This window comes from Notolepis coatsorum (assembly GCF_963971535.1).
Source record: "Notolepis coatsorum genome assembly, chromosome: 7".
NCBI lineage: Eukaryota > Metazoa > Chordata > Actinopteri > Aulopiformes > Paralepididae > Notolepis > Notolepis coatsorum.
This window is the reverse complement of record NC_140171.1, coordinates 6,524,092-6,536,711: the sequence shown is the minus strand read 5'-3', so window position 1 is coordinate 6,536,711 and position 12,620 is coordinate 6,524,092. Positions and strand designations below refer to the sequence as shown.

At 44.6% G+C, this 12,620-nt stretch overlaps 1 protein-coding gene across 1 annotated transcript in view; it reads left to right on the top strand.

Moving 5' to 3' along the window:
- LOC311232599 (NACHT, LRR and PYD domains-containing protein 3-like) overlaps window positions 1–12,620 on the top strand; it is a gene marked incomplete at its 3' end in the record, with an annotated part of 87,577 nt that overhangs the window by 46,492 nt on the left and 28,465 nt on the right. The window contains exons 3-9 of the mRNA XM_084319459.1: window positions 3,591–3,625; window positions 3,758–5,543; window positions 7,759–7,926; window positions 8,059–8,244; window positions 8,405–8,575; window positions 11,463–11,636; window positions 11,761–11,810. Coding sequence (XP_084175585.1) covers window positions 3,591–3,625; window positions 3,758–5,543; window positions 7,759–7,926; window positions 8,059–8,244; window positions 8,405–8,575; window positions 11,463–11,636; window positions 11,761–11,810 — 2,570 coding nt within the window. The remainder of the gene's footprint in view (window positions 1–3,590; window positions 3,626–3,757; window positions 5,544–7,758; window positions 7,927–8,058; window positions 8,245–8,404; window positions 8,576–11,462; window positions 11,637–11,760; window positions 11,811–12,620) is intronic.

Genomic DNA, 12,620 nt, shown 5'->3' with positions numbered 1-12,620 from the left:
GTAAATCCTCGTAATTACAATGACCCATAATCTCATGCCATGTCTGAATATCGTGACTGACCGTCACGCTACACATATCATTATTATCATTACACTTGTCGTTGTCATTACACTCTGTTTGCAGATAATACATTCTCTGGTACATCTTTATGTTAAACCGTGTACCGTCAGGCTCTACAAGAACAGTTTTACCTTTATCGAAGAATACTTTGGCACCGCTTGCAGTAGCAGCTATTACAGAGAATAGTCCTTGTGGGAACGATGGTACGTAGAGAGCGTTCTTTAATGTCACTGTACGCTGGCGCCCCCACTGTCTGTGAGGCATACCTGTGCGTCTCCTCTCTTGCGCCAACCCGTAGGTGCGCTTCCCGTCTGCCAGCTCCATGCTGTGTCTCTCCGGGTGGAAAGTGTTGTCAAAGTTCTTGAACCGACTCCTGTCGTTGATGACGTGGGACGACGCACCTGTGTCCACGATCAGTCTCTTCCTCTGGGCCCGCTGCAGCTGCGCCGGCCTGGCGACGCACGCTGTCCGCGCCCCGAAAGCTGAAGGTGAAGTTAACTGGTTGTCATGGTGAAGTTAACTGGTTGTCATGGTGAAGTTAACTGGTTGTCATGGTGAAGTTAACTGGTTGTCATGGTGAAGTTAACTGGTTGTTATGGTGAAGTTAACTGGTTGTTGTGGTGAAGTTAACTGGTTGTTGTGGTGAAGTTAACTGGTTGTCATGGTGACGTTAACTGGTTGTTATGGTGACGTTAACTGGTTGTTATGGTGACGTTAACTGGTTGTTGTGGTGAAGTTAACTGGTTGTTGTGGTGAAGTTAACTGGTTGATGTGGTGAAGTTAACTGGTTGTCATGGTGAAGTTAACTGGTTGTCATGGTGAAGTTAACTGGTTGTTATGGTGAAGTTAACTGGTTGTTGTGGTGAAGTTAACTGGTTGTTGTGGTGAAGTTAACTGGTTGTCATGGTGACGTTAACTGGTTGTTATGGTGACGTTAACTGGTTGTTATGGTGACGTTAACTGGTTGTTGTGGTGAAGTTAACTGGTTGTTGTGGTGAAGTTAACTGGTTGATGTGGTGAAGTTAACTGGTTGTTGTGGTGAAGTTAACTGGTTGTCGTGGTGAAGTTAACTGGTTGTCTTGGTGAAGTTAACTGGTTGTTATGGTGAAGTTAACTGGTTGTTATGGTGAAGTTAACTGGTTGTTGTGGTGAAGTTAACTGGTTGTTGTGGTGAAGTTAACTGGTTGTTGTGGTGAAGTTAACTGGTTTTTGTGGTGAAGTTAACTGGTTGTCGTGGTGAAGTTAACTGGTTGTCGTGGTGAAGTTAACTGGTTGTCATGGTGAAGTTAACTGGTTGTTATGGTGAAGTTAACTGGTTGTTGTGGTGAAGTTAACTGGTTGTCATGGTGATCAGATTCTCAAGGGTGTATCACAACACCTCCCTGTAGATCAAACAAAGGGAATTTGTTGGTTTCTCACAGGAACATTGGTGTGTGTGTACTAGAGGCTGACACAGGAGTGGATTTTGACTCCTGCTCCCTGCCACAGAAATAATCCCATCCCATCCCAATCCCAAGTGAGTTTAAAAAAAATCCCACTCACTCCCACAGAAGACTGACCCCAATCCTGAGGCAAACTTTTATAGACTCCCATCCCTGTTTACTCCCACCCAATCCTGCTCCGTTTTTCTTCCTCAGTATAAAATATGCAGAACTTGGGTCACATCATGTCTGCCTTAGTTAAACATAAAACCACCAGACATTTACATCTAACATTGCACTGTATTTATTGAATAATAATACTTTCACTCTCATCAGCAGCACATTTGAACATGAACACTGTCCAGATATTTAGTGCAAAGTCACATTCACAAAGTAAGATCAATGTAACATTTGAGTTTGTGTGTGTGTTGGAGAACTCAAAGTCACACAAGAACAATGTAACATTTGAGTGTGTGTGTGTGTGTGTGTTGGAGAACTCAAAGTCGCACAAGAACAATGTAACATTTGAGTGTGTTGAACTCAAAGTCGCACAAGAACAATGTAACATTTGAGTGTGTGTTGAACTCAAAGTCACACAAGAACAATGTAACATTTGAGTGTGTTGAACTCAAAGTCGCACAAGAACAATGTAACATTTGAGTGTGTGTTGGAAAACATGAGTCCAGGAAGTCTATATGTTGCTATGCAGAAATAACAAAGCATCAACATTTTCTGGGTTAAGGGCGGTGCGCCTCTCTTCAATGAGTCTCACTAAACACTAAAGCACCGTTCAGATGGAGTGCTTTTAGCTGGGATTGCCATTAATTTCTTAGCAACTGGCACCAGCCCATCTGACCTGTCCTTCCAGAAGTCGTTTGGCAAACGCAGTCATCTTTGGTTGATTGTCGGCTTTTGTGCCTTTTGAGGCCACTCGTACCTGACTCACTCGCGTATTTCACTAAGACCTCGTACGTATCACAAGCAGCATATTCCGTGTCGACACCGTCACACTCGACTCTCGCAAACTTTTCACAAAGTGCCGATTTCCCGGAAATCTCTTTAAGTTTGACAGACGGGTCCTTGTTTTTACCTTTACGTGACAATTCGGACTTTAACCGCTCTTGGCCAGCCATGGAAGTGTTTGCAATACGCGCCTCCATTTCTCTTGACTGCTCAACCTAACAGGCTTGAGGTCACACACATGCAGCACGTTGCATGCCGGATGCAGTACTAGACTTCCGGTATAGTTCGCTTAGCTTGTGATGCAGTGTTGGGTGACTGAATGAAAACTACAAGGGTGATCAATGCAATGTTTAACTCAATGCTGGGGAGAAATGTTCAAATATCGATTTGATTTGAAATAAAATATAACTGCATCATGGTTCCTGCTCCCGTTGACTTTTACTCCCGGTCCTGCCCAATCACGTGATTAAAAGTGAGTGAAAAAAATGTCATCCTCTAGTGCAGGGGTCGGCAATCTTTCTGACATGAAGTGCCAGTTTGAAATGTTCTTGTTAACTAGTGTGCCATAACAACAATATTCCATCCATATAGGCTACATGCATCGTAACAGCATTTTAAAGACACATTTTCTCTCATAATCAGAGCATGTACTTCATGTGCGAGAAGATCTGCTCACAGAGGTACGTTGACCCGAAGACAGTCAGCAAAGCCATTGCAACGTTCCGTCATCCGTAGACAGCTGACCTTCTTTACTTTAGCTTTCTCAGCTAGCGTGGTTGCCATCATGACATCTACAACTATACAGAATTGATTATCATGGGAAATGCGAGCAGGAGGCCGTAGTCTACCTTCAATCAAACTAAATAAAATAAAAAAGCCGTGCAACAGCCAATGGCTGTTCAATAGGTAATTTGACATGCTAGCTGTCACAGGGGTGTGCAAAAAAGTCGACTTACAAAAAATAACCTGTGGGAGGATTTCAACAAGATAAATGCGACAACAGTCCAGTGCAAAATATGAAAAGCGAAGTTTGTAAAAATAAATAGATATGAAAATGCTGCCGCGTGCCTAGGGTTGCCGACCCCTGCTCTAGTGTGTACTTCTGTACTCATCACTCTGTTTTGTGGTCCTTTCCATTCTGACAGGCTGAATCTGAGCGGCTCCACTACAGAGAAGAGAGGTGAGAACAGCAGAAGGGGTCGAGGGGAACAGATGAAAACCATGAGAATGAAGTGGTTTTAAAAGTACAAGTAAACTAAATGACTTGGCTAGAAACTGTGTGCTGAAAACTGTGTTGCATCTTTTCCTCCAGCGCCTGACGACATGGAGAGAGCTCAAGAGAAAACTAAAGTCCGTCTGAAGAACAAGTACGCGTGTATCTATGAGGACACAGCAACCGGTTCGTCCCGCTTGGAAAGGGTCTACACGCAACTCGACATTATACCAGACATGAACAAAGGGGCTTTGGTTATACACGAGAATCTGCACAAGTTCAGTATCAAAGGGACAACCCCATTGTCAAACAACAGGACAAGACTCGACTGCCTTGACCTCTTCAACCAACAACTTCTCAACGGTCGGTTGGTCAAAAGGGTAATGACGAAGGGCATCGCCGGAATCGGGAAGACGGTCGTCGTCCAGTGGTTCTCCCATCAGTGGGCAGAGGGGAAATCCAACCAGCATATTGATTTCATCTTTGAGTTAACTTTTCGGGAGCTGAACATGCTGAACGAGACCGTGTGCTCTATGTTTGAACTTCTCTGTCACTTCGCCCCTGAGCTGAGGGAGCTAGAAGACCCACAGAGACTTGTTGACAAGCAAGTGCTCTTCATCCTCGATGGTTTGGATGAATGTAGATTTCCACTGGATTTTGTTGGGAACAAGTCTGTTCACGATCTAGCTGAAACATCGACCGTGGGCGTGCTGCTGACGAACCTCATCAAGGGGAACATGTTTCCCAATGCTCTGCTCTGGATAACCTCCCGACCTGCAGCAGCCAATCGGATTCGTCCCGAAGACATCGACCAGATGACAGAAATCCATGGCTTCACTCACCAACAGACAGAAGAGTACTTCAGAAAGAGATTCAATGATGAAGATCGGGCCAAAGAAATCCTCTCTCGCATCAAAGGAATGATGAGCTTCTCCTTCATGAGCCACATACCGATGTTCTGTCGGATCATTGCTGAGGTGTTCCAGAAAGGGCAGGGTGACCAGAAGAGAGAAACCATCACAACGATCACTGAGTTGTACAGTCATTATCTGCTGATTCAAACACAACAGGGAGTAATGAGATACGAGGAGAACAGGACAGAGGAGATGGATCTAAAGGAATCCAGGACCTTTGCCATATTCCGCAAACTGGCCCAGTTGGCATTTGAACAGCTGGAGAAAGGGAACATCATGTTCTACAAAGAGGACCTGAGCCAATGTGGAATTGATGTTGACAACGCGTCAGTGTTTTGTGGACTGTGCTCAGAGATCCTGAAGCAGGAGTGCGGCCTCTATGAGGAGAAGGTCTTCAGCTTTGTGCACCTGAGCTTTCAAGAGTTCCTTGCTGCTGTTCACGTGTTCTACTGCTGTGTGACCAAGAACATCGGTGCTCTGAAGTCTGTCCTGGGGAATGTGTCTGCAGATCTGACCTGCCATGAACTGATGAAGAGGGTTGTGGATGAAGCCTTGAGGAGGAAGAACGGACAGCTGGACATGTTGCTCTGCTTCTTTCTCGGGATCTCTCTGGAGTCCAATCAGACCCTCCTACAAGGCTTTCTGCCACAGACCGAGAACGGCTCCAAGACTGCTGAGGAGATGAGAAGATACATCAGAGAGCCACACGTAGGGGACATCTCGCCCGAGAGGCAGATGAACCTGTTCCTCTGCATGTATGAGATGAAGGCACAAAGAGTTCACAATGAAATCCAAACATTCCTGAAGTCTGGCGCAGATCTGTCACCCATTGACTGTGCAGTGCTGTCCTCCATGTTGCTGATGTCAGAGGAGGTGTTGGCTGAGATCAACCTAGTTGCAATATGTGACTTGACTGAGCAGGAGAAGCATCAGGGGCTTCTGCCAGCTGTGAAGAACTGCAGGAAGGCCACGTAAGTATCAACGAGAAGTAACACTTATTTAAAATGCATACATAAAAAGAAAACATTCATAACATCTCAATAAGAGATTTGTAACAGCCTGTGAACTTCCACCTCAATGTTTACTCTCAGTAAAATAGTCTATTACACAAACTAGAAGTCACGAGTCCAGTAATGCCTGAGTTGATTTACACTTAAAACAACATCCCCTTTTTCACTCTATGAAATGGTACTGAAATGGTCTCATTTAAGCTCTTATTCATCACCATTATGGCATCACCAAGACTGCCAGAGTTCCAAAAGAGGTCTTGTGCGTCTGCAAAGGTGCATTCAGTACTATTTGTGATAGTTTGGAATGAAGACCATGTAGACTCAACCATAAATTATGTAATTGGTTCGTAATTGAGTGCACCTTTTTAAAGGCCCAATCAGTGATCCAAACGTAAACACACCCACAGCACACAAACAAACAAGAAATAGGAATCGAGACATTTTTTCATTCTCTAGCTGATTGACTGAGCTCTTGATAACGCTAGCCAACAGGTAAATATGAGTTTTTAATTGTATTCATTGTATTATATGTGTAACTGAGGGGTACAATTCCCTGACTGTATTGTTAGATATGATACTTACTACCACTACCTCTTGTACTTTAGACTCTGGCCACCCAGTACTAGGCATAAATAATTATGGTAAACACTCCCACGTAGATGAAACGATCCAACACAAATGTACCAAGTCGAAAGTCTGCGTTTAATAATAATTAATACATAGCAAAAGGTATGTAGAGCAATCACTTAATTACATTTATGATTTGAAATAGGATGCACTTTTATGGCAAATGAGTATTCGTTGGTATATCAATAGAGAACGTCCAATCTCTGGTGGCGCAGGCGGTAAATATACAACCTGGAATATTTAAGGAATAATAGCAATGATACTTTAATGATTATAGAACTGGATACACTAGGGGGGAATTCCGGTCGCTTGTAAGACAACTGGAGAAGGGGGGGGGGGGTAGAGTCTGGCTGTATCCGTCTGGCCGAGGGTATCCTGGGAGAACCCACGGTTGTGCGGCTCGGTGCCTCAGCGATCCTCGATCCACAGATGAAAGCAGTTGGACTCTCTGTGGGTCGGCTTCCTCCGGTCCACGATGGAGAGACGTGAAGCGACCTCGTCGTGTAGAGCGTCTCCTCACCTGTCGTCCTCTCCGGGGGGGGGGTTTCCAACACACGGCAGTGTTGGTCTTTATCCATAGAATAATCACTGTATACAAAGCATAATCCGTGCCTGGGAAGGCGGGCTGTCGTCGGTAGAATAATCCGGTATGCAGGTCCACTCGCTCGTCGGCTCTGGGGCTCCTCGGGTGCAGCCTCACATGGGGTCGGCCACCCTGGATAAGCAGCCAGTTCTCTGCCCGAAACGATGGGGTACTGACTACGATAGTATTCTCACCGCACGAAGCACTACATATGAATAGACTATTATTAGCTTAATAGACTACGTCCAACTCGACGATATAGTGCCAAATATGACTATTCAAATATTAATATACACGATGTCTCAATACCGATGGTAGGCCGAACTTGGCCTTACTCCCACACGTGGCGTCGCGGGGAGGCTTTACGTCTGTCACTCTATTGGAGGGTAAGAAACTGGACTAAAAAAGGAAGTCCTACTTTAGTAGCGCAGTATATATACGCACTATGAACAAATAGTACCGTTAGTGGTGCGGTAGCCAGATTCCTACGCGGAACTAGGACTTGTTCGTACATGTTGAGCGGTACGTTTGAACTGGGTCTGGTGGGTATGGCAGCCTGGCACCAAGGTCTCGACCAATAGTAGAATGGAGACTATTATGGGATGTTCAGTAGGCTAGAATGGATATTCAATGCATATTGTACAAGGAATATACAAGGGATATCAGGGAATATTAGAGAATATACAAATACAATTAAATATATATATATAAATAAATATATATATTCGGTTTAATCTGGCCCTTCACAACAATATGGCTGTAAAATGTTTTGTTAACGTTGGTTATGTTTGTAAACACATGAGTGAATCAAATCTATATACAGTACCCATATTTACAAGGTTAAGAAAGTTGAAAGTAGCATATCTACACATCGAACTCTACAAGAATGAAGGAGAATATACCCAACATTATATGGTGAAAATCACAGATTGGGGCTTTAATGTATTTTTTCTTCTGCTACTACAGACTATACGCATACGAAGACATGGACATTCTGAAGTCCATTGTTCAGGCAGCAGACTCCTCCCTGAGAGAGCTGCACCTGGTTGGTTATCCACATGTCTCAGCCACAAAAGGTCTTTGGTCTGTCCTCGCTGCTCTTTCAGCTCCCGGCTGTAAACTGGAGACGCTCAGGTCAGACGTAGATCTTAAACAAACCGTTTCTCTTGACACTCATGACTACACGTCGTAATCGCCGTCAGGCTTCGTTTCATTCACATTGCGCCCAGTTCTTGGTGAATGATGCCGCGTCACCTTTTTCCACAGATTGTCTGGGTTTCCTCTAGGCCACAAGGAATGCAAGTTGCTGACAGGTGTCATCCAATCAACACCCTCTCTCCTGAGAGAGCTGGACTTGAGATGCAGTTTCCTGCCCCATGACGATGATGAGAGCCCTTCGATTGCTCTTTCTACTGCGCTGATGGATCCAACCTGTAAACTGGAGAAATTCAGGTAAGTGTCTTTAGTGGTGGGTTTCTGTTTTGTGGGGGGAAGGGGGTCCTCTTCAGTCTTCTCCAAATCGATGGCCGAAGAACAAAGAAGAACAACAAAGAACTCTTCGGCCATCGAAATATTACTCTGCAGTTAACAATGTAATTTCTGTTACTTTTAGGATGAGCGGTTCCCACCTAACAAGTGAAGTCTGCAAGGCGTTCACCTCAGTTCTCTGTTCGAAGTCCCGCCTGAGAGAGTTTGATCTGAGTTACAACGACTTGCAGGATTCAGGAGTGAAGCATCTCTCTGCTGGACTGGGGAGTCCAGACTGTAGACTGGAGATACTGAGGTATTAACATACGATCACGCTCACGGTACAATCTTTACTTATTTATTGCATTGTATAATTAATTGATTGATCTTTATTTATCTTTATTACATACAAATCGCAGTAAAGACAAAATGCAAACGTAAACAAATGAGTCCGTCTTCATCCGTAGAAAAACAAACAAGGAAGAGTTGGAGAAGAGTCTGAAGGAAGCACAGTTCCAGTTCTGCCCCTTTCTTACAATATCATAACATTTAAAATACAACTGTCTTTACTAAGAGAGAAAAGAAAAATATTAAGGTTAAAAAACAAGACCACCATTTTTAGTTTTGAAGAAATCAAAACATTCCTTGAGAGCAACTATCTATAGTTCCTCAGTTCTGTATTGTGTCTATCAGTGCTTTTTTGTATCTATTTTTGAACTGTGCAACGTTACAGTTTCTATTTTTCTCCCATCCCCCAATTTTAGTGTAGACCAGTGGTTCCCTTAGTGTGGAGCAGAGGTACTGCAGGTGGGGCGTGAAAAATAAATGAAGAATAATATTAATTTAGCACCAAAACTGATAAACGCCAATGTCAACAAAAATGTACTGACTGTCATGGGTTATTGTTTATACGGAGCACATTCAGAAGCCTAAATATGTTTTGCCACAAAAGGTGTTATTGTAAGTTTGTGTTTCAGGGCAGGCTAGCTAGCTATTGTCCAATTGAATGAGTGAATGAATGGGAATCGAAGAGAGAGTGAGACGTAACGTTATGCTAGTCTGCATGAGAGGAATTTGTGAGGAATCGAACAAAAATGGAGACGTTTCTGGTAACAGCTAAAAGATAAGCAGCGGAGCCCACAAGTACTTCAGCTACACAATCTGAACTCATTGGACAGAGAGCTGTGGGCATACGGCTGCCTTTTGCAACATCCTACCTGTGAGGTCGGCTTTTCTGCAGTGGCCTCCATCAAATCAAAATACAGATCGAAGTTGAACATTGAGAATGAACTGCCTGTGGAGCTTTTTTCCCTATTGTTAGGTTTTAGTGAGTTTTTCCTTACCTTCGCGTGGGGTATGTCTGGGAGTGCTTGCATTCTTTCATTTATTTGCATTTATCTTAAAATCTTTGGACCTTATGGTGCTCTTGTTCTGTTCTTGACTTATTGTTGTGTTTTCTTCTTGACTTGTTTAAAGAAGACCTGTACGGCCCATGGGGACATTAACGTGTGTTGTCGGGCCTTATAAATAAATCTGATTTGATTTGATTTGAACTGAGAGTCTCAAAACAACTACCCCGCTTTGAGAAGATTTGCAAGGGAAAGCAAGCACACACAAGTCACTACATGTGGAGTCACCAGCTGCTTCTTTTCACCTGACAGCGAGGAGTTTCACTGGGAGAACGTAACGCGCGCAGAGGTTCACGCTATTTCCCCCAGATCCGCTCCCTGCTGAACAGGTGCCCTGACCGACCAGTAGGAATCGCTGTTTGCAACGACCAGGACTCCCCCACCGGCTTCCCACCCGCCAACACTGAACACTGCCAATATTGTGTTAGTAGGGACGACTGACCAAGCTGGAGGTACCGCTGACAGCTGGATTCGATCCCAGAACTGTGCTACGTTATTGCTCTGGTTCGCAAAAGGCTACCCCACAAACTGACATGCACATGCTTTTAAGAACGGTGCGGGCAGCTGGATATTTTAAGTTAAGTTTCCCCCTTAAATCATAACTTCCCCCTTAAATATAAGACAGTGTTTTATTTCTGCAAACTACACCAGAAGAAGTGGGGTTGTCTTATATTGGCTGGTTGTCATGGTGATGATGGGGGGTGACTCGATACGGGGGGTGACTAGAGAAGTGGGGGGGGGTGACTCTAGAGACGGGGGGTGACTAGAGAAGTGGGGGGGGTGACTAGAGAGGGGGGTGACTAGAGACGGGGGGTGACTAGAGAAGAAGGGGGTGACTAGAGAGGGGAGTGACTAGAGGGGGGTGACTAGAGAGGGGGGGTGACTAGAGAAGAAGGGGGTGACTAGAGAGGGGGGGTGACTAGAGGGGGGTGACTAGAGAGGGGGGGTGACTAGAGAATAAGGGGGTGACTAGAGAAGTGGGGGGGTCACTAGAGAGGGGGGGTGACTAGAGAAGTGGGGGTGACTAGAGAGGGGGGTGACTAGAGAGGGGGGTGACTAGAGAGGGGGGTGACTAGAGAAGTGGGGGGTGACTAGAGAAGTGGGGGTGACTAGAGAGGGGTGTGACTCTAGAGAAGTGGGGAGTGACTAGAGAGGGGGGTGCCTCTAGAGAAGTGGGGGGTGACTCTAGAGACGGGGGGTGACTAGAGAGGGGGGTGACTCTAGAGAGGGGGGTGACTCTAGAGAAGTGAGGGGTGACTCTAGAGACGGGGGGGTGACTAGAGAGGGGGCAGCGTTGCCTAATGGTTAGAGAAGCGGGTTTGTGACCGGAAGGTCGCCGGTTCGATCCCCGGGACCGGCAGGAAAAACCTGCCGCTGAAGTGCCCTTGAGCAAGGCACTTAACCCTCAACTGCTCCAGTGGAGTTGCTCAGGCCAATAGTGTCGGACTGTGGTTGTACTGGGCAGCTCCCAGGTGTGAATGGAACTGTGTGAATGTGAAACAGGGCGTAGCTGAAAAAGAGCATCTGTGCTCAGCGAACCTACCCTGGGTAAATAAAGGTTAAACAAAAACAAAGAGGGGGGTGAGGCGGTAAATAAAGTTTGGTTTTGGAGACATTTAGCACATTTCCCGGTAAGCTAATATGACATGTTTGGTATCAATGCAAGATTCATACGATTGATAGATGAGAATTAGGCTGTAGAGTCACAGAGGAAGGCTGTGCTTCTCTTTTAAATCATTCTGCAGGCTGTAGTCACAGAGGAAGGCTGTGCTTCTCTTTTAAATCATTCTGCAGGCTAGCAGGCTGTAAAGTCACAGAGGAAGGCTGTGCTTCTCTGGCCTCAGCTCTGGGCTCCAACCCCTCCCACCTGAGAGAGCTGGACCTGAGCTTCAATCACCCAGGAGACTTGGGAACAAAGCTGCTCTCCGATAGACTGAACGACCCGAATTGTACACTGGAGAAACTCAAGTTAGTGCAGTGCACATACTGTTATGCATGGGGAATTATTACTTTGAGCAATATTATTAATCTAGTTACTTTCATAGCCACGCTGAAGGTCCCTGGTTCAACATCTGTTCTTCTCTCTCCACAGTTTGGACCATGATGAGGAGCACTGGATCAACCCACAGCTGCTGAAGAAATGTAAGGATTTGACATGTTTGATCATTTTACTCATCAACATTTTTTATTGTTTTGACAGAACAATGGTGGACCGTATAAAGAGCAGCTACACACATGATCATTTTGGTGGCATGTTGCTGCGCTAGTGCTTGATAATAGGCTTGTTTGAGATGACTGATTGCTCACCGCGAAAATAGCAACACGTTCTCATCAGAAAACGTAAATAAAGTACTAATTTACCACAGGAAAAAAGGTACATGTACATTATGTTATAACCACAAGTAATAAAATAAGTATCGGCGAAAGTCCATAACAAACAACTCGACCAGGAGTCGAACAAACAATGATTATGATCACGGGCGAGTTCTCTCACCACTAGACACCCACGCTGATGCAAACACAGCAATACTATGATGAAGATTCATTTGAACCTTTAACGGTTATGCTTAAGATAGAAAATTAGTGTAAAGGTTATGGTTAATTTAAGGTAATAGTGTGGTTATGTTTTTGAATTTTTTATTTTATTCGATTTTATTAGGAAAAAGTATCATACAGGGCTCGAAATTAACTTTTTTACTTGGTAGCACTGGTGCTCCCAACTTCAAAAGGTTTGGAGCACCAGCAAAAATTTAGGAGCACCAGCAAAGATTTAGGACCACCCACCAAAATGTAAGGAGCACCAACAATATAAAATTATATGTAATCAGGGCCTGGAATTAACTTTTTGACTCACCGGCCAGTGGTAGATGGGGAAAATCTACCCGCCAAGTATATTTCTTACCGGCCCAAGAAAAAACACATTTTTGTGTCACATATATATATCAAATGTAA